The sequence below is a fragment of the Dermochelys coriacea genome, chromosome 2, assembly GCF_009764565.3.
Source record: "Dermochelys coriacea isolate rDerCor1 chromosome 2, rDerCor1.pri.v4, whole genome shotgun sequence".
NCBI lineage: Eukaryota > Metazoa > Chordata > Testudines > Dermochelyidae > Dermochelys > Dermochelys coriacea.
In genome coordinates, this window is record NC_050069.1 from 21,820,359 (window position 1) to 21,846,477 (window position 26,119).

Below are 26,119 nucleotides of genomic sequence, written 5' to 3' on the forward strand. Positions count from 1 at the left end.
TGCAGAAGTAAGGGTAGCAGTACTGCAACCCCCTTACAATAACCATGTAACCCTTCCCTCCCCCCACAACTCCTTTTTGGGTGAGGTCCCCTACAATTACAACACTGTGAAATTTCAGATTTAAATAGCTGAAATCATGAAATTTACAATTTTTTAAATCCTATGACCATAAAATTGACCAAAATCGACTGTAAACTTTATCAGTGATGATTTTGTGTTTTCTTCCATGTCATAGATATGAATGTTAAATAGCACAGAGCCAAGAACCAGTCCCAGGGAGACCGCACTGGAAACATAACTGCTTGATGACAATTCCCCAGCTACAGTTACATTTTGAGACCTATCAGTTAGCAAATATTAAATGGATTAAAATCTGGCTATGTTAATTTTATATCCTTCTAGTTTTTTAACCAAATGTTGTGTAGCGCCAAGTCAAACGCCATACAAAAGTCTAAGTAGATTACATCAGCACTATTACCTTTATCAACCAAATTTATAAACCCATCAAAAAAAGTTTATAAACCCATCAAGTTAGTTTGAGAGGATCCATTTTCCATAAACCCATTTTAGCACCTTATGGAGAGAAACTTCTTTTTTATTTTACATGAACATTTAGATTCTGCAGAATGAGTCAGTCCCCATCTGCCCCATGACTCAGTTTCCCCATCTTTAAAACAGGGATTAAAAAAAAAAAAAAAAGACCTTTTGAGATCTATGGATGAAAAATGCCAAGTATCCTTGATACTCCCAAGGCTACCCTCCCAGACGCTCAGCGCTCGCCTTTGTCAGGGCCAGAGGTTGTCTGTCAGTTATTGTCCTAGTGCTGATCCTCCCCACCACCCTGAGGTGGGTTTCCAGGTGAAACATGCCAAGCAAAGAGCTCTGCTCTCTCAGCCTTCACTTCCCGTCTTGGGGCCACACCACAGCATCTCCCTGGCAGGCACAGAGGTGGCAGTAGGGCCACCCCTAGGCTGCCCCATGCCAAAGGCAGCTGCAAACGCCTCAGGGGCAACATATGCACCAGGTTTGGGAGCATCCACACTGAGACTAACCTCACTGGGTAACCTCACCCCCCCCCAAAGCGCAGTGCTTGAGGGGAGGCCTATCAGCCTCTCGCCCATTACGGGCAGCTTCTCCCTCCCCACCAGGGAGCCTCCCGCCAATCCCGGCTTGGCCCCGTTGCTCGGGCGGGGCGCCCGCACGGCATCAGCCCCCCCACCCCCACCTGGTGCCGGGGCCTCAGGCGGCTCCGCCAGCAGCGGGCCGCGCCGCCTTCCGTCCCTACCGGAACCGCCGCCGCCAGAGGAGGCGCGGAGGCTCCGCGGCGCGGGCGGGCACGGAGCAGGCAGCGACTCATCCGCCGGCGCCTGCGCACGTGACCCGGGGCCGCTGGCGTGGGGTGGGCGGGTCGCTGCGCGGCGGGCGCCTCGCGTGCGGCGTCCGGGCCTCTAGCAAGCGCCTGCGAGGGGCCGCGGGGCCTGGCCCGGGGGAAGCCCAGCGCCTTTCTGGGCAAGGAGGGAGCCCGGGCGGCGGGCCCAGTAAGCGTGAGGGTGCCTGGGCAGGCCCAGGGCGTTCTTGGGGAGCTCGTATTTAGGGTGGGGAAGCAGGGGCTCTGCCCCACCGCCGAGGAGTCGGGGGGGGGGGGGGGGTGTTGAGATTTTGGCGGGTGGATCGTTGAGGGTTAATTCCGGGGGCGCTGGGTGGTGCGGGGGCTGTGTCTCCTTCCAGGGAACGCCCTGGGCGGGGGGCCGACCGTGATGGTGGGAGGGTGACAGTCTCATCTTGTGGGTGTTGCTTCCTGGGTAGGTTGTGTTTGTGAGGCGCTCAGGGCGTTTCGCTGGTGGGGAGGCTAGAGCGCGAGTGCCTGGGACTGGTAGGGCTGCCAAGCCTCCAGGATTGTCTCCAGGAATTAAAGATTATGGCATGTGATGACAAGGAGTCTGGTGGCACTTTATTTGTTGCAAAAAGAAAAGGAGGACTTGTGGCACCTTGGAGACGAACACATCTATTAGCGCATAAGCTTTCGTGAGCTACAGCTCGCTTCATCAGATGCTTTTTTGTGTGTGTGTATATCAATCTCTCCTCTGTTTTTTTCCACCAAATGCATCCGATGAAGTGAGCTGTAGCTCACGAAAGCTTATGCTCTAATAAATTTGTTAGTCTCTAAGGTGCCACAAGTCCTCCTTTTCTTTTTGTGACTACAGACCAACGCGGCTGCTACTCTGAAATTTAAAATCAAGAAACCATGTTAGACTGATGAGTTGCATTTTTGGAGGGTAGGGTGAGGCATCATTGAAGGCCCAGTCCTGCTGTCCTTGATTTAGATCCCGATCCTGCAATAAGCATGGCATGGGCAAACTTTTGCAGCAGGTAAAACTCATTCCAGGGCTGTGTACTTAAACAGGAGAAAGACTGGGCCCTTATTAGGTATGCTATGGCAGAGTGGGTTTAAAGGGGAAGCTGTCAACTTAGATTTAGCTCAACATTTTTTTAAAACAAGCTTTTACGAAACCTAAAATCAATACAAACATTTCCACAGATGTTTTAAAAAATGAAAACAGTTGCCTTTAACGTTCCTGCACTAAATATCTCTTAGGGAAAGTGACCATAAATAAAAGCAAAACTCACTTTGTTGATTTACTTTGTGCAACCTGAGAGACATGCAAAAATTAAACAAATAGTTTGTCTCAAGCCTGCAAACAGGTCAATTAATTTTGATTTCTTATTCATACTTTACATATGATACAGTAGCGACTGAAACTATATGAAAAAGGAAGTGATTGGATAGTTGTAATTTAAGAGGCTTTGTTTGAACTCCTATACCTTGTTCTCCAGTGACTGTTGTAGGCTACAGGATTGAGCTCAGACTGGGTTTCTGGACACCTAAGTTCTCTTCCCACCTCTGTCATCTTGGGAAGGAATATAACCTTTCTGTGGCTCAGTTAATTATCTCTGTTTTACAGATAAGTTATGTTTACCCCTTTTGTAAAAGAGGACTACATATTATATATAACTATCAACTATATTGGAGAGAGATTGTTACTACTTTACACTAGTATTAAAATACACTGTGCAATACAATACAGTGAAATATACTGACACCACCATGGAGATCTATTTATACCCCAAATGTAAAATGCAGCAACATATTTGTTTGATTTCTTATAATGTTCTCCCTGGTACACGGATTTGACAGATATAAACATTTCATCTGGTTAAGGTGATTTTGTGTTTTGGGGTCTTTTTAACTGGATACAATTAAGATTCCTGACTTGGAGAGAGATCGCTATGACCTAGAAGTGCGACCACAATAGAAAAGGTGTCTGTGTAGCAATGAATAAATGATTGGCCCTGAGCAGCAATTAGCTCTCATTCTTCTAAACGTTTATCCACTTTGCTGTAGCACTTTTGGTTGTGTTGTTTTATAGATCTAAGGTGGCTGTGCTATTCTTAACTCATTTTATAAAGTACTAGCTTGTGTCAGTATCTTGCTTCTGCTGCATGGCCTGTCATCTGCTTTGATCATTTTGCCTTTTAGCAGCTGTCCAGAAATCTTTTGGTAAAGATTGTGCTACAGTTTCTCATCTGATCTTGGAGTTGTCTTTGCTAAGTGCAGTATATATGCGGAAGATACACTATAGTGTTTGTTTTTCATCTGCCATCTACTCTCCGTTGCTAGGGTATATAGTGTTCTATTACTATAGTTTTTCCAGAGTTACTTTAATATCTATAGATTGATATATAAAATATGCTGAATGTGCGGATTTTTTGTTTTTACAGGTAATTTAAATGGTGCACGTAGTTTTCCAGCTAGACTTCTTTCTCCAAATGACTTGAAGATTGAAACTCAAAAATAAGACTGAAATAATATCACTACTCTGTCACAGTCATCTTCACGATGGTTGATTTTCTAGCTGAAAACAATCACTGTGGCCAGGCAATTCTTCGGATTGTCTCTTGTGGAAATGCCATCATTGCAGAACTTTTGAGACTGTCTGAGTTTATTCCTGGTGTTTTTAGGCTCAAAGACAAGGCTGATCAACAGAAGTATGGGGATATCATATTTGATTTCAGTTACTTTAAGGTAAATATTACTCTGCCATGTTAAATCTCTCTCTTGAACCATCATTTTCTTACTGGAGACTATTTCTCTAGGCAGCGTTTCTCAAACTGGCATCTGTGGACCCACACTGATCAACTCCTACCCCTTCCTACCTCAACTCCTGCCCCTCTCTCCCAGCGCCTCTTGCATGCCAGGGACCAGCTGTTCAGTGGCGTGCAGGAGGCTCTAGATAGGAGCAGGGATGGGACACACTCAGGGGAGGGGGTGGAATCATGTCTGGGACCACTGGCTCCACTGATCAACTCCTTCCCCTCCTTCACAGTGCCTCCTGCATGCCATGGAACAGCTGTTCCCCAGCATGCAGGAGGCATGGGGAAGAGCAGGGACGGGGCATGCTTGGGGAAAGAGGAGGGGCAGGGGTGGAGCAGTTGTGGGAAGAGTTGGAGCCTTGGGGGAAGGAGTGGAGTGCGGGCAGGACCTGGAGCTGAGCCGGGGCTTGGCGTCTGCGAAAAATTTTAAATCAACGTGGGGGGTCCTCAGATTGTTGAAGTTTGAGAACCGCTGCTCTAGGGTGTTTTAGCCTGTTCGTATGCATTTGTTAAACCTGCCATTCTTGAGTAATTAATTGTGTTAATTACTATCAAATGTAAGAGTTTAATAACATTTTATTTTATGCTGAATTTGGTATTGGCAATACATTCACCCAAAGTGAGGTTACAATTTGGATATGCCTGCACATTTAGCTCTTTATTGCTTGAGTGAACTAAATCCCAAAACCTCATATCACACCTTTTCCCCTGCCTTGTTTATTCCTGTGAGTCAGAAACAGAGTATAGTCTAGATCTTTTGTCGGGACAACAGTAATTTGATTTTTAATTCCATTGGCTCTCTCAGATTATTTGAAAGGAGGATGTAAGGGGAGAAAAAAGGGATGGTATAAAATGCACACTTGAATAAGAAATCCCAAAATACATCCTTTTTGAAAAGATTGTTGGGTTGTCCCAACTGAAAAAGTGAATTAGGCCTTTTTAATTATCTGAAGGACAGTTTAGTACTTAAAATCTCACTTTCAACAGGATGAGCAAATTCTGAGCATGTCAACAATGGCTGTCTCCCTTCAAGTAGTATCATGAGATTCCCGATTCATTTCTGGTTGCCTTAACCCTGTTCTCTATCTTCTGCTGCATTGAAAGCTACTTTTAAATAACTTCCTTTTAATAACAATTCTGTGGTGGTTCGTTCTCCATTAGATCTGTTCACGTATGCTGAACTAACAAGCGTATATGCAGGATCAGTGGCAGGGAGGATCCCTTTTTTCCCTTCCTGGATTTAACTTCTTAAAGTGCTTTCACTTTGCTGTTTTGCAGGACTGTTTGGGAACGGATCCTCACAGTGACTAATTTGTTTTTCTGTTTCTGAGAATTGTACAGTAAGAGACCTCTGATCACGTAATGGTATTTTATAGACAGAGTGGTGAGCTCTGAGCATTGGATGGGAAATCGGGAACTCAAATTCTAATCCCATTTATGACCTCATTTTCCTCAGTGCCTACAGGAGACTAAGGCACAAATAGATTTAAAGGCACATCATCAATTTGGAAATCATGCTTTTGTCTAAAATCCTTAGTATACAAGTAACCTATAAAATCACTATATTTGAAAGAGATTTGAGATTAAAAATTGTTTTTGTTTACTTTGTGTAATATATGCTGTCAGTTTCACTGCTTTACCTGTATTGTCAGTCAGTCCTTGTGTCCTGCCTCTGTGGATCTTTCACACAGGACCAAGAGAAAAAGAAATATTTTAAAAACTCACAAAAATTGCCATGAGGATCTAGGCAGCTGTCAGACTTCAAATATATTTTTAAGTTACTTATTTTATAAAGTTCGAGGTGACAGCACCCTTTGCAGCTGTTTCCTCTCTTCCCTTCCATCTGTAAAATACGTACCTACTCTACAGGTTTATTTTGAGGAATAACATGAGGCCTGGGCCTGCCAACACACCCATAGTTCTTCTGCCTTCAAAGAGATAATATGCGTTAGAAAAGACTAACTATGTGAGCTGCTGTTTGCAGAATCTTGCACTTAAAGTCGTAGAATCCAGCCTTGATATGGGAGGATCAAAAGTATTAAGAGTGGAATTGTGGCTCCACTGAAGCCAATGGCAAAAGTCTTCCTGACTTCAATAGGACCATGATTTTACCCAAAGTGTTAATTACTGTGTTTGTAGCTTCCATATAAGAATTCCTAATAACATGCAAAATCCAGCAACCTTTTATTATACAATTGATTTATAAGTGCAAATGTCCAAAATATCATTTGGGGGAAGATCTAATTGTGAAATCAAAGTTAGTTGAACACACCTTGGCTATTTTTGGTAGTTAAGGTGGATGCAATTGCTCAATACGTAATTAATTCACATACTGTTTCCTACAGCGAACAGTCATAATTCTGATCAATGTTCTTTACTAATTTTTAAATCAATTTCCTCTTCTTAGGGGCCCGAGATCTGTGAAGGCAAGTTGGAAGCCAAACCTGAGTTACTGGATTTAGATGAAGAATTTCGTGAAAACAACATAGAAATCTTGACAAGATTTTATCTAGCATTTCAAAGTGTCCATAAATATATTGTAGATTTAAACAGGTATGTGTTTAAGATTTGTTAATGTATTGACTCCAGTAACTGTATGATCTTAATTTTTTTTTTCTCTGCCTAAATATTTCTGTTACTTAACAGCATGACCTGCTGTAATGAACACTATGTAATGCTTTTATCACTGTCTCCAACATGTTGATGGACCTTGGGCAAGGTACTTCACCTGTGTCTTCCTTTCCTTATGAGTAAACTCGAAATGATGATACTTGCCCATCTTTGTAAAATGTTTTTGACGTCTGTGGATGAAGGGAGATATATTATTATAAAATCAACTTTTTGGTGTTGCAAAAGAGTATGAGAATTAAGATAAAAAAATTTTAGCTTGTACCTCTCTATCTCTGACCTCCAATGGCACTGCTTTCCTAAATTATTTGTTTCCAAGTAACTACCTTACCCCAGGGTTACTGTTTTAAAAGGCTCATGAAATCATGTAAGTGAGAATTGCCAGAGACGCCATAAAATCCATTAGGGACTTTGCTCTAGCTATTGATTTTATGTGGAAGGTGCTCAGCTATTGTGGTGATGGGCGAGTACTAGAAAACCTTTTTTAGATAGCTATATCCCTCTTAACAATTAAGATGAAACCATTCCACTTCCAACTTTCCCCTTGCAAAATGGAATGGAGCTATATTAGGAAAATTTAGAGTAACTGATATTTGTGAGGTGACTTCTGGGCCTCCTGTCAAACTGTCAGTGCCCTCTAGACTCCAGTGATGAAGCTCTGATTAACCTTCTGCCTAATATTCCAGCCTTTTCTCCTAGTCTGACTAGTTCCTAGTTTTTCCTTTCCATGCTCTGCTCTTTAGGTTACCTCTATCCATACAGAGGCGAGGGGATGGTTTGCAAAGGAGCTGTTCTCACTTGAATACAGGCCTCAAATCTGCAAGATACTGAATACTCTCCAATTCATTGACATTAACTGAACCAGACCATGATCAGTATGTTGCAGGAGACTCTGCATCTAGTGGGCTCAGACCTCCAAAGCCTTCCTCAGATTATTAGGACCTTTCTGTTTTGTTTTGTTTTTTTTTCTGTGCTTGAGAAACATGTGCTTGTTGAATCTTTGCTAAGTGAACTTTGTACTCTGGGAGGTGTTGTCATAACCTTATAAGCGGGGCTTCTACGCTCTTCTCTTGAGCTTCAGGGGAAACTGCCCTACTTGCTTGTAAGGGCACATCAGTTGAGAACAGAAAGCGGACTCCTTGTGGTGAATGACCTACTCTTGGTTATGTTTGTAGATATTTGGATGATCTCAATGAAGGAATTTATATTCAACAAACAATAGAAACTGTGCTCCTTAATGAAGATGGCAAGCAACTTCTGGTAAGTATTTACCAGTTTGTAACCAGTAATATAAACTACATCAACTATATTAATGTCAGATACAATTTGGCATCCACCCTTTCTAAATTTAACTTAAACATATTATCTGTTGTCTATATTTTAACTTCAGAAAATGCATTTGAGCTCTGTGGCTCATTTTGTTAGGAATCCATTGTAGGAAATGGTAAGAGGATAAAGAAACATTTTCATTTTCACTTCATTATAGTTCAAATCAGATCCAGGTCATTAGTGATCCAAAACTCACTGCCACCTGATGACCGTTTAATGGCCACTATGAAATAAATTGGTCATCTCAGACCATTTTAGCAGATAGTTGCCCTCGTCCCATACACAGATTGCTCCACTAATAAGACAAGTGGGTATTTCTGCAAAGCTAAAAATAGATTGGCAGGCAGCCTATTTTCTCATGCTTAGCCTTGTTCTCAAGCAGCCACTTCTAACAAACTTTGGCAAGCCCAGGTGGAAGTGATGGCTGAGCTACGTCTGTTTGATTGATGAGACAAAACATGGAAGCACTGTCATCTGGCACTTTTCAGAAGATGTAAAAACACTTAATTCGCTTTAAAATATTAATTAAATGGGTAAATACGTTGGGTTAGATGGCATTAATTTGTTAATTCATATTATTTCTCAATAGTGTGAAGCTCTCTATTTGTATGGAGTCATGTTGCTGGTCATTGACCAGAAGATTGAAGGGGAGGTCAGAGAGAGAATCTTGGTTTCCTACTATAGATACAGGTATCCTTGTGCTTGGAAGTATTTGAATGTGGTTTGTGTAGTAAAAATGTAGCATGCAGTATATTTAGCTAAGATTTTTCTTTCTATAGGCATTAATTTAATGTGGGATGTGGAGGTATTGGCTCCTTTCCTGCAATCAGATCCACATGGGTGGTTGCTGGTGCCCCTGCAAAGCATCATGGACATCAGAGTTACTTCTTTCATGCACCAAGGGCTGCCTGCACAGATCCAGCTGCTTCCTGCGTAGATCCAGTTGCATGAACAGTGCTATAGACTTGTTCTGATTCTGACCTTATGAGGTCTAGGTCACCTTGGCTAAAATATTTCTGCCTAGAGCTTCAGTACTGTAACCCTCATCTATCGGAATATAACAAGTTTCCAAAGGCACAAGAATGTTTTTGTGAAATATGCTGAGTTCCAGATAGTACATTTATCCCCGAATGTACTTCCTACAGTTACAGCACACTTCTGAATGGTCCAATTAATAAATAGAGCTGCTAGCTGAACTCAGGAATCTTTGTTAAATCATACAAAATCCTCCAAGAATATCCATCTATCCCCTTTCACCAGTAATGCGTTCGCTAAAAGGAAAAAAGATATGCTTGTTTAGTCCTTAAATGAATCCTCACACCTCAACTGGTGCCTCTTCTAACTTTCAGACATAAGAAAGTAGAGTGGAAATTCCTCATTTCCAGAATATGAGGGTGGGGCAAAGAAGGGAATTCAGAAGTAAAAGAAAATGTCAGATTCATCTCCTGAATTGAGTGCTTTCTGTTTCTATCCTCTGTGAACTATGAATAAGGTTCTTTGTTTCATTCATGTTTTGTACCCTTAGTTAGGATTCCAGTATAGGCATCTATAGCTGCCCTTCCTTGGAAAGGGGAAAATAATGTGTTTGGGGTTTTTTGGGGGGGAGGGGTGTTTAATGGGTCAGTTCATGTAGATACATTTTCTTTTTCCTCTTATAACCTAGTGCTGCTCGATCTGCTGATTCCAATATGGATGATATATGTAAGCTGCTTCGAAGCACTGGCTATTCAAGCCAACCAGGAGCAAAAAGGCCTATAAACTATCCTGAAAGTTACTTCAGTAGGGTACCCGTAAGTGAACCATTCATCAGCATGGTTATTGGCCGCTTGAGATCTGATGACATCTATAACCAGGTGAGTTAATCAGTGAGTTTTGGTGCTCTTAAGGATTTTTTAATAAAAAGGCACTTTCTTGACCCTATTGGTGTATGCAGAATTTGTTCAATTTATCAATGTAAAGGTGAAGGAATACACTTCTCCATACTCCAGTTATCTTGCGCTTGAATTATTGCAGTCTCTGCCTCGCTTTGATACTAACCTCACCCGCCCACCAACTCCCAGTTCCTCCAAAATGCCTCCTTCCTGGCCCACTCCTTCTAGTCCATCTTTAGCACTTTGTTTCAGGCATGCTCTTCCCTGCTTTTGAATCATTTACATCAAGGTAATATTTTTATAAAATCTGGCTAGCATCTATAAATTAGCTTGCATATTCTAGTGAGATGCAGGATGTAAAGGGCTCAGTATAACAGATGGATGGATTTGAGTCTTACGTGCCCAAGATACCCAGCTGACAGAGATGATAGCCTTATGGTATAAGTGTACTGTATTCTTAAATGCACCATGCTAATATTTGCATATGTCTTTTTTTCCACGTTTTAGGTTTCTGCATATCCATTACCAGAGCATCGCAGCACGGCTCTGGCTACTCAAGCTGCCATGCTGTATGTGATTCTCTATTTTGACCCTTCTATTCTTCACACCCAACAAGCAAAAATGAGAGAGATAGTGGATAAATATTTTCCAGATAACTGGGTAAATTCTATTGTTGTTCTTACACTGCATACTGGATTTAAGCCTGCAGTGCAACTTTTAGTTGAGGTACCTTTTTGAAGTGTGCCTTGCAGAAAATACTGTTTTAAAGAATAGAATAGTAACTCTGTTAGGGAGATTAGATTATACTTTTTTTGGAGCGTGTTGACTGAGTAAAGGACACAGTAAAATATCCCTTGTGAATATTAGTCGCTGTGAACATATAGTTTACTTCATTTATGATGAAATGCAGATGGAATAGAAGCCTCCACCAGTTACCTTTTCTGGAAGTTTCTGTCCTTATAGTTGTACTTACAACTAAGAAGAGAGTCTTACTGAATAAAGAAAAGTGGAAACAAGTGATCTTACAAATGTCCAGTCGCTTCCAATTGTGTTTTGCATGAGCAGGATAGAAAAAGACAAGGGGAAGTGGAGAAACTAATAACAGCAGGCACTTTAAGAAAGAATAGGAACTGTAGCTTCTGGACACAAGCATACTACTTCCATTGTCTTTATGGAAACTGCACACTAATATCTGAAGGGAGAATTTGGCATTATAGGTTTTCAAGGATGCTACAATCTTTCACTCTACAACAGGAGTTCCCCAACTTGGTTTGCCACTTGTTCAGGGTAAGCCCTTGGTGGGTCGCGAGATGCTTTGTTTACCTGGAGCATCCGCAGGTACGTCCGCTTGCAGCTCCCGGTGGCCACAGTTCGCCGATCCTGGCCAATGGGAGCTGTGGGAAGCAGTGGCCCAGCCTGCGCTGCTCCCCGCAGCTCCCATTGGCCGGGAATGGTGAACTGCAGCCACTAGGCGCTGCGAGTGGCCGTACCTGCGGATGCTCAGGTAAACAAAGCATCCTGCGGCCTGCCAGGGGCTTACCCTGAACGAGACACAAACCTAGTTTGGGAACCACGGCTCTACAATGATGCAAATATTTAAATGGCTGGCTCTGTGTTGGAACAATCAGTTATGATAGAGCCTTCCACTTCTAGGCTGGATTCAAATCAGCACTCAGTTGTTAGTGACTGAAAATCTTAATCTTTAAGGGACATTCAGTAATTCGTGAAATTAGTCGTCCTGGTTCTCATGGTTTTAGGCAGGTCCCCACTTCACACAAAACACAGTCACAATGGGCCCTAATGAACTTTTTTTTGGGGGGGGGGTTGTATTCTTAGGACAGGACCGAGGAATGATGGGGAAAATATACAGAGCTGTCCACTCATTCCTGCAGGTGATCCCACAAGGTCAGAGTGGAGGTGTTTTGGAGGAATGGTGTAGTGGAGTTCTGTCAATAACATGGGATTTCCACCTCTAGTCAAGCACCTCACATGAGCCTAAAATTGAAAAGCTCCCAGTGAACTTCATCACACTTCAGTTTCTCAGATTTTCAAAGGAGCCTAAATGAGTTAGGCACTCAGCTCCCTTTGGCTCCTTTTAAAGTCCCATCCTCTGTCTGAAACCATTGTGCCTACTGCTGTTACATGTAACAGCTCACATTAAATGTAAAGAGCATGAGGAAAAGAGGTGTTCTCAGTTTGTCTGCTTTATGCATTTGACAGCCCGTTGTGTATGGTTTGTTCCCCTGTCACTTGGGTGGGGCTTTCACACAGCAATAAGGGGAATGAGGGTGGGGAGAGGGAGGAAAAACAGGAAAAGGTGATAGCAAAGTCATAGAAAATGGTAAAAACACTTTGTCTTTGATATTAAATGAAACTGCTATAAATTCACTTTTTAAAAAACTGACTAGATTTCAAATTGATGCTGTCCTTTCAAATGAAAAGAAGAGTCTAAGAATCATGAATTTCCAATGAAGGTGAAGAGAAGAAGGATGTAGTCTAGAAATTTGTTTTGTCTGTAGCTCATCTGTATTTGAAGTTGGGTACAGATTAATTATTTCTAACATTCTAATCCATGAACTACCTTGTTCTGTTTATGCTTCTAGGTGAACATTTCTCTTTCATAAGAATATGGCCACAACTTAAATACTGTTTCTGCTTCCATCCTTAGGTTATTAGTATTTATATGGGAATCACTGTAAATCTAACTGATGCATGGGAACCTTACAAGGCTGCAAAAACTGCCCTCAACTACACATTAGATCTTTCAAACATCAAAGAGCAGGTGAATAAATACAAGTTTTATATTCATGGTAAGATTCAAGCTGTGTGGGTATTTCACATATATTCCATGTGTTTATTGGCATGTGGATTCTCTTTTTCTAATGCATAACTCGGGTGAGTCAATATTGAGAGTGGCTTCAAATCTTAAAGTCTGAACCCTCTGTAGTAGCGTTTTCACTTTTGCAATATTTAAGTGTCTCTCTTCCTCATAGTTCCAGTGTTCTGAGTTGAGTTCATAGCTGCTGACAGCCAACATCATGTTATGCAGTGCTCAGGATGCTTTTCTCACCAAGGGATTTAGTCTCTTGTTGGGAGCTGAACAACTATGCTGAGCAGAGAATGTGTCCCTCTGCTAGAAAGAAATTATCTTAATGAAATGTTTATAACCATTAGTCTGCAGAATGGTTTAAAAAAAATAAAAGTATACTATAGCTCAAAAACGTTGGCTGCTCTTTTGTGTTAAATTACTTTCATGTGCTTGGGTCTCTGATTTCAATGGGATTATCCATAGGCTTAAAATTAATCACATACCAGATGGAATCAATGGCAGTGAAGTTCCTAGTGGGATGTTAAAAAGCACCTATGCATCTGTCTGGATGTATAGATACCTACATAGAAACATATGTCCCAAGATGGAGCCCCCAGCTATCATGTGTAAGAAATAATCACCTTGATATTAAATGAAACTGCTATAAGTTCACTTTAAAAAACTGACTAAATTAATATTTGCAAACACATTTTTCCTTAATGTGTTAATACAGCCAATAACTGATGTATAGCAAATATTTCCAATTCTAGAATGTATTTTATTGCTACTTTGTTCTTTCTAGTGGATGGACAGTAAACTTTTCATTGTCAGCTGGGTGGTTCTACCATTTTTTAGGTAAAATTTTTGAAAGTGTGTAATTAACTTAGGAGCTAAAGATCCAGGTTCCTCAACCACTTAGGCATTTTTGAAAACATTGTCCTTCATGTATACGTCCTCAGCTCTAGATGTTAGATTACATTCCCTCACCACTCAATTACAAAGTCTGCCGTGAACTGTGTTCCCTGGCCATCCCCAGAAAAACTATGTAGACAGTGAATTTACAGTATATGTTACTTGACTCATACTCACTTTGTGCTCATGCAATGCTGCACATAGTAGATAAATGATATTTCCTTGTTCCGTATTGATGAAAGAATTGTATGTTCAAAGGCAAGCCGCTATGCTGCTGTCACAGAGCGTGTGCACACTCAAGTTCATCAGTTTCTCAAAGAGGGCTGTCTGAGGGAGGAGCTAGTGCTGGATAATATTCCCAAGCTGCTCAACTGCTTAAGAGACTGCAATGTTGCAATCCGTTGGCTGATGCTTCACACTGCTGACTTGGGTAAGGCTCTGCATTGGGCTTTTAGTACAGAATTCTGTATGTTAGATGATGACTGGAACTTTTTTTTAATTTAATTTTTCTTTTTTTTGCATCATGGAAGACAGTGGAGTTTCAACCATTGCTTTCAGTCATTTGCAGAAGTGGTCTTTTACTAACCCCTTTCTTGAAATTTCACCTGAGAATAGCATCCATGCCACGTTTTTATTCTTACAACCAGACACAGACCTAAAAACTTTAATGTGAAATCATGATTCTGTGGAACTAGTCCATGCAGGTTGAACCATATGAGCAGGGAGACTGGCTTATTTTTTCTGCTTTATCATTTAACAAAGGACCATTTTCAGGGTGTTGTATCAAACTTTTTAATGTCATGGTATTGCACGTCATTAGAAACCAAAAGTTTTTTGTTATGTTTGTACAGTGTCTCGCACCAGAGTGCTTAGGGCTCTAGGTATTTTTTTAAAAAAACACCTAATAATAATAATAATAAGCTGCCTGCATCAAAAGAACCATCCCTGCCAACAAATGTGCCTTTTGTAATCTCAGTAGAGCAAACAAAAACTGATTGTACCTTGAGACTCAGCTATACTCTCAACTACAGATAGCCCCTCCAAGTCAGGGGGTGAGCTACATTGGTGGAGCACCCAGGGGAAGCTTCCACTGCCACTACTCACATCATTCTTGTTGGGTGGCAAGTTGGAGGATATCAGTCCCTTCCATGAACAGAAGTTGGTCCAATAAGACTAGATTCATAGATACTAAGGTCAGAAGGGACCATTCTGATCATCTAGTCTGACCTCCTGCACAGCGCAGGTCACAGAATCTCACCCACCCACTCCTATGAAAAACCTCACCCATGTCTGAGCTATTGAAGTCCTTAAATCATGGTTTAAAGACTTCAAGGAGCAGAGAAGCCTCCCTCAAGTCAACCATGCCCCATGCTACAAAGGAAGGCGAAAAACCTCCAGGGCCTCTCCAATCTGCCCTGGAGGAAAATTCCTTCCCGACCCCAAATATGGCAATCAGCTAAACCCTGAGCATATAGGCAAGATTCACCAGCCAGATACTACAGAAAACTCTTTCCTTGGTAACTCGGATCCCATCCATCTAATATCCCATCTCAGGGGATTTGGCCTATTTACCCTGAATATTTAAAGATCAATTACTTACCAAAATCCCATTATCCCATCATACCATCTCCTCCATAAACTTATCAAGTAGAATCTTAAAACCAGATAGATCTTTTGCCCCCACTGCTTCCCTTGGAAGGCTATTCCAAAACTTCACTCCTCTGATGGTTAAAAACCTTTGTCTGATTTCAAGTCTAAACTTCCTGGTGGCCAGTTTATACCCATTTGTACTTGTGTCCACATTGGTGCTGAGCTGAAATAATTCCTCTCCCTCTCCTGTATTTATCCCTCTGATATATTTATAGAGAGTAATCATATCTTCCCCTCAACCTTCTTTTAGTTAGGCTAAACAAGCCAAGCTCCTAAGACGTTACCTCACCTACCCTGTCTCTCTCAATCTTTTCAGAAGCTAATATTTGTAAATAGGGCTCATTTCTAACAGCATGATGCATTCTCCAGTGGTACAGAATTTTTGTCCTTCCATTTGCAGCTTGTGACCCAAATAACAAGCGTCTCCGTCAAATAAAGGATCAAATTCTAACGGATTCCAAGTACAATGCCAAGATCCTTTTCCAGCTTCTCTTGGATACAGCACAGTTTGAGTTCATCTTGAAAGAGGTAACATGTCAGTCACAGCTATTTTTTTTAAAAATGATTTCCCCTCAACTGTGACATAGTGCTGAGGAATGGGCATTGAATGCTGATAGAACAATTACAACTGTATGATCCGCTAATATCAGCAAATGAGTCTCCTGCTTGTTGACCTGGGTTTTCAATCCGAGATAGGCAGATTCTGCAACTTGGAATTGCCTTGTGCATGTCTCTCTCTGGTTGCCAAATTTCATTCTCGGCCAACACACATTTGCTAAGCATATTTGTTTATCTGACTGATAACTGGCGAACTAGAAGCTGACTAGGAGAAGCTGAATAATTCTTATCTCAGTATATTTTCTTCTTTTAGGCTTTATTTTAACCAAAGGACAGTTGGGGCTGATTATGCAAAGAGCACTCTAGTAGGAAGTCACTTACATCTATATAAAATGGGTATAAAATACAACTATTTTGATTTGGTAGTATTTTACACTCACAGCACTGATTCAGGAAAGCATTTAAGTGCATGCTTTCCTGAACCCCAATTTCCCTTTAAATAGGCATGAATCTTTACACAAGATGTAAAGCAATGGAGAATCAGGCTCTCATAGTATTTCTGCAAATAAAAAATTAGTAGATCTTTGTGTTAGTGACCAAAAAATCAACAGTACATCTGACATAAGCACACTTTACCATACAATATATCCAGCATTCTCCCACTAGACATGGGCTTTCATAGCTGTATTTTTTTTTCCCCCCTCACAGGTGCTATTAAGTTTGTATTTAGTATACTAGCGGGATCTTATTTGGATTCAAAGCAGACACCAATGCCTTTAATGTATGTTCTTGTGTTCATTGTGAATCAGTTCAAGCCAACTGAGTATTTTCAGCATTATTTAAAATTAGGGCTGTCAATTTATCGTAGTTAACTCATGCAATTAACTCAAAAAAATCGCAATTAAAAATATTAATTGCCATTTTAATCACACTGTTAAACAATAGAATACCAATTGAAATTTATTAAATATTTTGGATGTTTTGCTACATTTTTATATATTGTATTCTATGTTGTAATTGAAATCAAAGTGTGTGTTTTTATTAGAAATATTTGCACTGCAAAAATGATAAATAAAATAGTATTTTCAATTCACCTCATGCAAGTACTGTCCTGCAATCTTTGTCGTGAAAGTGCAATTTACAAATGTAGATTTTTTTTTGTTACATAGCTGCACTCAAAAACAAAACAATGTAAAACATCAGAGCCTACAAATCCACTCAGTACTACTTCTTCAGCCAATCGCTAAGACAAACAAGTCCATTTACATTTACAGAAGATAATGCTGCCCTCTTCTTATTTACAAAGTCATCAGAAAGTGAGAACAAGCATTTGCATGGCACTTTTGTAAGCAGCATGGCAAGGTATTTGCCAGATATGCCATAGATTCATATGCCCCTTAATGCTTTAGCCACCAATCCAGAGGACATGCTTCCATGCTGATGACACTTGTTAAAAAATAATGCATTAATGAAATTTGTGACTGAACTCCTTGTGGGAGAATTATATGTCCTCTGCTCTGTTTTACCCACATTCTGTCATATATTTCATGTTCTAGCAGTCTCAGATGATGACCCTGTACATGTTGTTCATTTTAAGAACACTTTCACTGCAGATTTCATAAAACGCAAAGAACAATAGAATTGTTTACAATATCATCTGAAAATGAGAACAGGCATTCTCGTGGCACTGCTGTAGCCAGCATCATAAGACATTTATGTGCCAGATGCACTCAAGATTCATATATCCCTTCATGCTTCAACCACCGTTCCAGGTGAGATTTCTAAAAGTAGCTACAGCACTTGACCCAAGATTTAAGAATCTGAGGTGCCTTCCAAAATCTGAGAGGGATGAGGTGTGGAACATGCTTTCAGAAGTTTTAAAAGAGCAACACTCCTATGTGGAAACTATAGAACCCGAACCACCAAAAAAGAAAATCAATCTTCTGCTGGTGGCATCTGGCTCAGATAATGAAAATGAATATGCGTCAATCCACACTGCTATGGATCGTTATCAAGCAGAACCCATCATCAGCATGGATGCATGTCCCCTGGAATGGTGGTTGAAGCATGAAGGGACATATGAATCTGCAACGCATCTGGGACCTAAATATCTTGCGACGCCGGCTACAACAGTGCCATGAGAATGCCTGTTCTCACTTTCAGGTAACGTTTTAAATAAGAAGTGGGCAGCCATATCTCCTGCAAATGTAAATAAACTTTTGACTGAACAAAAAGTAGGACTGAGTGGACTTGCAGGCTCTAAAATTTTACATTGTTTTATTTTTGAATGCAGGGGTTTTTTGTACATAATTCTACATTTGTAAGTTCAACTTTCATGATAGAGATTGCACTACAGTACTGGTATTAGGTGAATTGAGAAATACTATTTATTTTGGGTTTTTTTACAGTGCAAATACCTGTAATCAAAAATAAATATAAACTGAGCACTGTACACTTTATATTGTGTTGTAATTGAAATCAATATATTTGAAAATGTAGAAAACATCCAAAATATTTAAATAAATGGTATTTTATTGTTTAATAGCGCTGTTAATCATGATTAATTTTTTAATCACTTACCAGCCCTATTTAAAATTGAATGATATTGCAGTTTGCATTAGTGCCAAATTCATAAACTGAAGGTTTCATTTTTCAATAGATGTTCAAGCAGATGCTGTCAGAAAAGCAGGCTAAATGGGAGAGCTATAAAAAGGAAGGGTCTGAAAGGATGACTGAACTTGCTGATGTCTTTTCAGGAGTTAAACCTCTTACAAGAGTGGAGAAAAATGGTAATTTAAATTAAATGAATAAATGGAATGAGCATGTTTTGTATTTTGGGGGGAAGGGAGAGATAATACTGGAAATAAATGTTTATGAGATATTAATCACAGGAAAAACTTTCTCCTTCGTTGTTGTGAACCCAACACCATATAACCAGAAACTGAAACAGTCCTGGCTACTTTCACTGTAAAAACATAGCATAAAGCAAAACCTAAACAAGCAGCATCATTGATGGTAAATGCGTTTGTAAAGCCTGAAATAATTAAAACAAAAACAATCTACATTAGTATTGGTGCTGCAGCTTAGAAATTATTTTAAAATATTATGTGAGACTTTTATGTTGACAATACCCCTTTAAAATCACATGTTGAGAGGTTGGGATTTTAGAAGCAAAATGTAAAATCTTAGTTTATTTACTATATGTTTTAGAAAAGATTAATATTTTTAGTATTAAAGGCAAGTCATGTGTTTTATTAATTAGATCTTCAGTTGTGTTTGTGGGGATTGAGCGTCACTAACTTAAAATTTTCTTTTTTCCTGGTTAAACAGAAAACCTGCAGGCTTGGTTCAGAGAGATCTCCAAGCAAATAATGTCTTTAAACTATGATGACTCCACTGCAGCAGGCAGAAAAACTGTACAACTGATACAGGCGTTGGAAGAGGTAAAGACAGGGACTTTGGAGCCATATTGTGTAACATCTTTGGAAAACACATTTGATAAGCTTATGTTGGCCTTTCAACCAAATGGATCACAACATGCTTTTCTAACTTAAACCCCTTATACAAATACAGGCCCCGATTCTGAATCCACTCCATATGATCATAAGAATTCACCTATAAAGATCTGATTGCAGGCTAAGGGCTATAAAGGAATCAGTTTTCTCCCCATTAAGTTCAGAAGCCTTTGAGACAAAATAAAACTAATGTTAAACAGCACTTGGTAGTGCTACACATCAGTTTAGGAAAGAATGTGAAAAGAAAACCCAAATCCACTTGAAACTGCATGGGGAAATTTAGAGGCAAAAGAGAAATATCCATATTAGAATTTGGCCAGGACACAAGAGCAAACACCTTTACCCATTTTTTTCAGGAGGTAAGACACTTCAGCATAGTGTCTCAGAGTACTTCCAAGGTATTTAGGCACTTGTTAAATGAAACTGCTTCCTTAGTGACATTCCAAAGTAAGAGAGGGTTTTGATCAACGTTGTGTTTGTTTTAGCAAGAAAAATATTGTAAACTTAGTGAATCTTTTTTGTCAAATCGTCTGAGGAGGAAAGAAAAAAAATACGAATGGAGACTTTGTTTTAACACAGGTCCAAGAATTTCACCAGCTGGAATCTAATCTGCAAGTTTGTCAGTTTCTTGCTGATAGCCGCAAGTTTCTCCATCAGATGATCCGAACAATCAACATTAAAGAAGAGGTCTTGATCACCATGCAGATAGTTGGTGATCTTTCTTATGCTTGGCAGTTAATTGACAGGTATGTTACCAGGGTTTGTTTGTTTTTAATTCAATCTTGTGTTCCTTTTATTTAATTTCATCCCATTTATCATTCTTAAAGTATGTCCTCTTCCATTCAAGAGAAATTGTATGCATGTAAGTTCCTAACTTCGCACAAAACTTGCAAATGCTGTTAACTCTTGCAACTTGTTCTAAGTAACAATGCCTAGGGCCCATCTTATGAGGTGCTGAGCAGTCAACTCCCATTGCCTTGAATGAGAATTATGAGCCCTTGTTGGCTATATATTTCTAGGAGAGGGTTACATGATGCTACAATTTTGCTATCTATTCTTAACCCAATTATAACAGCCTTGAAGATTAAAATGGACCAAGGTTTAGCCTGTTAAGTGGTTTCCAGATAACAGGGATCCATATTTTTCCCCGGGTTGTTTTGTTTTAACCAAAAACAAATGGACAAACCATTGTCAAGAGTATAAGTGGCGCATCGCTGCACTGGGTGTTACTGAGTGTCTGACGCTCCTCTTATCTTGTTGCACCACTTGCCTTACATTGACTGACTGAACTGTTGCCCCAAAAGACATCTCTGTTGGCCAAGTTTATTCATGGTGTAACTCCACTGACTCCAAGTACAGTTTCTGCATCAGACTGTAGTACAAGAGAGAAATAGTTCGAGATGATGGACCTGATATTTTAACTTTTTTTTCAGCTTCACATCTATCATGCAGGAAAGCATAAGAGCCAGCCCATCAATGGTAACTAAACTCAGAGCTACTTTCCTAAAGGTAAGCGTGAATGAAATGAATGACTCCTTCTTTCATTGAAAGTATACCAACAATATGATTCCATGTTTAACTCGTCTGTTAATTAGACCTTAGCTTTTATCTGTATATATGCCCATATGTGACGCTACATGTTTAGATGTGAATGGTTCCGATTACTGATACTTTTCATAGATTAATAAAATGACTCAAATGTTTTTTTTAAATAGAGGTTGCACATAATTTTATATATGGAATACATGCAGGCATAGTAGTAATTAATTATTCATATTAATAATACCTAGTACTTTCATCAGTAGATTTCAAAATGAGGTCAGTCTCATATTCCCATTTTGCAGGTGGGGAAGAAATGAAATGACTTGCCCTAGGTCACCCAACAGGCCAGTGGCATACCCAGGAATAGAACCCCAGCCTTCTGAGGTGAAGTCCAGTGATCTACCTTCTAAGCCACACTGCATCCCTAACCATTAGTCCAGTTATCTAGTAACATTAGCTGGAAACATTGGTGTTTTTAGTGAACACAGATGTGGCTCTCTGTGCAGGAACTAGAGGAGGCTGAATGTATGATGGCAGCAATGTTGCCGATGCACTTAACCTGCCATGAGGCAGATCTGACATCAGTTTAGAAGGATACATTTTCACCACAGTATTAAGAATGGGAAATGTTTTTGATTTGAGGAAAATGAATACATGGGGCAGGAGGACGAGACCATAAGAAAATAAAATGCTTTCTTCTGCCTGTGATCTGCAAACCTCCAAAACAAAAACAAAATGAATATAGGGTCATCAACTTCAGAAGTGTTTTTTCTTAAAAGATATTTTAGCAGGAGAAAATGATGTTGGTGTATCATTGCTCTTTAGCAGGAGAATGACAGCTTGAATTCTGGATTTTAGAGGCTCATGAGGAATTAGAGATGCAATTTAAAAATATTTGGTAACAGAATCTCAAAATCAGACAGTTAAAGTTTTATAAATTGTATTTCTAGCTTGCATCTGCTCTTGACTTGCCACTGCTTCGTATTAATCAAGCAAACAGCCCTGACCTTCTCAGTGTATCGCAGTATTACTCTGGCGAGTTGGTTTCCTATGTAAGAAAGGTAGGCATTTACCGAGATGTAATTGTTTCATTCCTGAATTGCTTTTGCTAAGACTTAAGAATTATCCACTGAGTCTGTGTCGCTTTCTTCTGTGAAGGTTCTGCAGATCATTCCAGAAAGCATGTTTACCTCCCTTCTCAAAATTATAAAGCTTCAGACTCATGATATTATCGAAGTACCTACTCGGCTCGACAAAGACAAACTACGAGATTATGCTCAGCTTGGACCACGATATGAGGTGCAGTTAAACTTCAGAATACTGAAAAGTACAATTTATAGCAGCTAAACTTAGCCCTGGTGTAAGTAAATGCAAATCTATTTAAGTCACCTGTTCCCACTAGAGCTAGACTTGTCCACTGAGCAAGAATTTACGTTGACTAGTGTTGGAATGAGTGAATCCCAGATTTCCTGGCAACTAACTAGTCATTTTTGTTGTACTGAAAACTCATAATAGAAAGGTTAAAAGTATGGATCTCTGTAGAAGAGGGGAATAAATTAAACTGTGGTGGTTTAAAACACCTCAGACACTCAGGTTAATTTTTCCAGACCTGAGGAGGAGCTCTGTGGAACTGAAAAGCTTGTCCCTTCCACAAACAGAAGTTGGTCTAGTAAAAGATATTACATCACCCACTTTGTGTCTCAGTTTTCAGTTAATAGGAGTCACCAGCATGAAAAAACCCATCACCTCTGGTGCCCTTATTCAAGGTCACAACAGAGAGATTAAGGTCTGAATGGGCCATCAGGACTAAGTTACCCTCTGGCCCTCAGATGTGGAGTCAAGATTGAGGCATGTGGACGATGTGACATAGAGAAACTTGTATTGCTATTTGGATCAAAGCTGTTCTGTGGATAGAGGACTTAATTCTCGACTGCCGACAGTTTGGCAACTTTCACAAACACTAAAATCACTTTCTTTAAAATATAACTATAGATAAGCACTGTAATATACACTGTGTCCTTCAGAGTAGCAGCCGTGTTAGTCTGTATCCGCAAAAAGAACAGGAGTACTTGTGGCACCTTAGAAACTAACAAATTTATTTGAGCATAAGCTTTCGTGGGCTACAGCCCACTTCATCGGATGCATAAAATGAAACATATAGTAAGAAGATCATCCATCCATCCAGAGAACGTGAAAAGGTGGAGTAAGAGGCTAATTAATTAAAATGAGCTATTATCAGCAGGAGAAAAAAATATTTCTCCTGCGGATAATAGCTCATCTTAATTAATTAGCCTCTTACTCCACCTTTTCATGTTGTGTGTATGTATATGTGTATATATATGTGTATATCTATCTATCTTCTTACTATATGTTCCATTCTATGCATCTGATGAAGTGGGCTGTAGCCCACGAAAGCTTATGCTCAAATAAATTTGTTAGTCTCTAAGGTGCCACAAGTACTCCTGTTCTTTTTACTGTGTCCTTCCTGCAGTTTTTACCAAAACTCTCACTGACCTCAGCGGGAGTTCCATGTGCAACATCACAGCATGTGGCCTAAAGTATAAATCTCTCACATAGTCATTGCATCTGATTGATGCTTTCAGTCAGGGTCTACCCTGACATCTGAAATCTGCATTATTTTCATGTAACTTTGATACAAATGTCTGGTGCATTCACATTAAGCTGAAATTCAGATTGGCATAGTGGGTTTAATCACCATCTTTAAACCTTAAGATAGAGGAGGTTTTGTTTTTGTTTCGGTTTTGTTTTTTCAAGTAGTAATTCCTCTTCCTTCCCATCCCTCCTCAAAATGCTCTTCTTCTGCAAAGCCTTCAGTAATGATTTCTTCACAACCCTGTTGTCTCAACTAGCTTCTAAGCTCTTTCAGGAAAAAGTCTGCCTTACTTGATCATGCAGTGCTAAGCACATTCATACTCTCTATCAGATTATTAATAGTAGTGCACTAGAAATGTAAAAATTATACCGTTGACCAAAATCGCTCAATTCTATTAAGTCAACAGGAGTGTTGTCTGAATAAGGACTGCTGGATTGGGCCTGTTGCTGGCAACAGTCACTACTGTGAAATGACTTTTAAAAACAGTTTATTTAAAGCAGTGTCACCATTTGACTCCCAAACAATTGCTTCCATTTTACATAACTTTGAATTGTGTACCTAGACAGAGCAAGGCATCTACCTGTCATTCGTGCCTTTTGAAAATCTCCCTGATAGTTATTAAGCCTCTAAGAAACACCTTTGTTTTTTGGTTTGCTCTTAAAGACCCACCTGAATTTACATGAAAGGAAAAACTATTCCATTTTGATGTAAATCACATCTATTAAAAAGTGCGAAAATGACTTTGCTGTAAAATAGGAAGTTTGCACTTAACAAGAATTGATTTGATTAGTTATTTAATTTTGCAGTGATTGTACCTGAATTGTTACATTTTAATTATTAGTTTCCTTTCTTCTCATTAAAGGTTGCCAAGCTAACCCATGCTATTTCAATTTTCACCGAAGGTATCCTTATGATGAAAACTACTTTGGTTGGTATCATCAAGGTAATGTCACAGTGGATGTAACTCTTTGAAGGCAATTAGCACTTAAGAATAACATTCTCAAAAATCAGCACTCAAACAAGCTTACAAAGCAAAAACAAAGAAACGGGAAATAGTTTGACCAAAGTTTTCAAACCTGAGTGCCTAAAGTTGGACACCTAAATAAATGGCCTAAGTTTTAGAGGTGCTGAATGCCCACAACTTCAATTGAGCACAGACTTGCCAAGGGCTTTAGTATCGGGTGCATTTATTCTACATTTAATGTTGTTGTAAAGGAGTAGCTCTCAAACTTTTTTTACTGGTGACCCCTTTCACATAGCAAGCTTCTGAGTGTGACCCCCCCCTTATAAATTAAGAACACTTTTTTATATATTTAACACCATTATAAATGGTTGAGGCAAAACGGGGTTTGGGATGGAGGTTGACAGCTCGCGACCTCCCATGTAATAACCTTGTGACGCCCTGAGGGGTCCCGACCCCTAGTTTGAGAACCCTTGCTGTAAAGCCTTTTTAAAGATCAGTTTCTTCATCTGAGTGGGATCCATTCTTCCTACATAAAGAACATGTCTGCTGTTAGCAGTGTCGAGACAATAGAAACTTCTTATGTGTGCTCTGCTGTGCCGCATGTATAACACCTCCTCCCAAAGGTCATCAGCAGTGTTTAAAGTTAGGATGTTGAGCACAAATCCCTTGACTTAAAGAAGTAACTCTATTAGCTAGAAGTATTAGAAGTTATTCTCTTGTGGACCAGCCTTTAGAGGAGGCACATAATACATAGTTCATCAGTGTTTGATAAGATCACTTGCTGCCACACTTCATGCCATTATCATTTAAAAGTAATTTGTTTCTTTGATTAAATACTTATATATATGTTTAGAAAATCCTTTTTTCTGACTTTCAAAGAAATCTTGTTTTTCTTTTTACCCAGGTGGATCCAAAGCAGTTGTTAGAGGATGGAATAAGGAAGGAGCTAGTCAAACGAGTAGCTCTGGCTCTTCACAGGGGACTCACCTTTAACCCTAGAGCCAAGGTGCTGTACAAGCAGAGTTGGTTTTGTTACTTTCTTTCTGTACGTGAACTTGAGTGGAATTTGCTGTACTGGACCTTTTCAAATAGCTTCTAGCTTTGTACACATAGGTTTGTGTATTGTAGGTAATGAACATCTTAAAGCATTTCATATTATCTTTAAGAAGTTTAATGTAAAATTGAAATACAGTTAACTGAAATCACAAATCATTAGGGGAATCTGTAAGAGTAGATAAAACTTGTGCAACAAATTTGTTTTAAATTCCTTTCTTCACTTGCCTACCAACCCAGAGTTCAGAGTTCTTTGTTTTCCTGCAACAGTTGATGATATAACTCAGCCCACATAAAGGGTCTATCTAAGAAAAAACGTTCCTTGCGCTGCTTTAGGTGGTGGTGAAGCACTCAATTGTTCCTGGAAAAGGAGATTTAGTAATCTGGACATGACTCTTGGAAGTTGTGAACATTTCAGTTCATGTTTTGATTGTGTTAGTAAATTTGAATTTTCAACTAACCTTTGATAAGTTTCTTAAAACAGTTCAATTCTGGTGCCCATATACCCTTTAGATTGGCATA

The 26,119-nt window shown here is 39.7% G+C and overlaps 2 protein-coding genes across 6 annotated transcripts in view; one reads left to right on the top strand and one right to left on the bottom strand.

Moving 5' to 3' along the window:
- Positions 1–1,409, bottom strand: part of NSMCE2 (NSE2 (MMS21) homolog, SMC5-SMC6 complex SUMO ligase) — a 186,722-nt gene extending 185,313 nt beyond the window's left edge. Inside the window, exon 1 of one of the 2 annotated variants that reach the window (XM_043507357.1) lies at positions 1,286–1,409. The gene's annotated coding sequence lies outside the window, so the exon portion shown is untranslated. Of the gene's footprint in view, positions 1–1,225 lie in introns of both variants that reach the window. The other variant, XM_038388465.2, reaches the window with a different exon arrangement.
- The window catches only part of WASHC5 (WASH complex subunit 5), a 35,840-nt gene continuing 11,117 nt past the window's right edge, over positions 1,397–26,119 (top strand). Inside the window, exons 1-19 of one of the 4 annotated variants that reach the window (XM_038388459.2) lie at positions 1,397–1,538; positions 3,539–3,680; positions 3,781–4,084; positions 6,560–6,705; positions 7,956–8,040; positions 8,699–8,799; positions 9,773–9,962; positions 10,488–10,640; positions 12,649–12,762; positions 13,960–14,131; positions 15,752–15,879; positions 18,569–18,698; positions 19,240–19,352; positions 20,004–20,170; positions 20,858–20,933; positions 21,917–22,027; positions 22,125–22,265; positions 24,443–24,523; positions 25,449–25,550. In XM_038388459.2, coding sequence (XP_038244387.1) covers positions 3,899–4,084; positions 6,560–6,705; positions 7,956–8,040; positions 8,699–8,799; positions 9,773–9,962; positions 10,488–10,640; positions 12,649–12,762; positions 13,960–14,131; positions 15,752–15,879; positions 18,569–18,698; positions 19,240–19,352; positions 20,004–20,170; positions 20,858–20,933; positions 21,917–22,027; positions 22,125–22,265; positions 24,443–24,523; positions 25,449–25,550 — 2,196 coding nt within the window. In that variant the 5' untranslated portion in view covers positions 1,397–1,538; positions 3,539–3,680; positions 3,781–3,898. Of the gene's footprint in view, positions 1,539–2,157; positions 2,371–3,538; positions 3,681–3,780; positions 4,085–6,559; positions 6,706–7,955; positions 8,041–8,698; positions 8,800–9,772; positions 9,963–10,487; positions 10,641–12,648; positions 12,763–13,959; positions 14,132–15,748; positions 15,880–18,568; positions 18,699–19,239; positions 19,353–20,003; positions 20,171–20,857; positions 20,934–21,916; positions 22,028–22,124; positions 22,266–24,442; positions 24,524–25,448; positions 25,551–26,119 lie in introns of those variants that run through there. The other 3 variants (XM_038388460.2, XM_038388463.2, XM_043507355.1) reach the window with 3 other exon arrangements.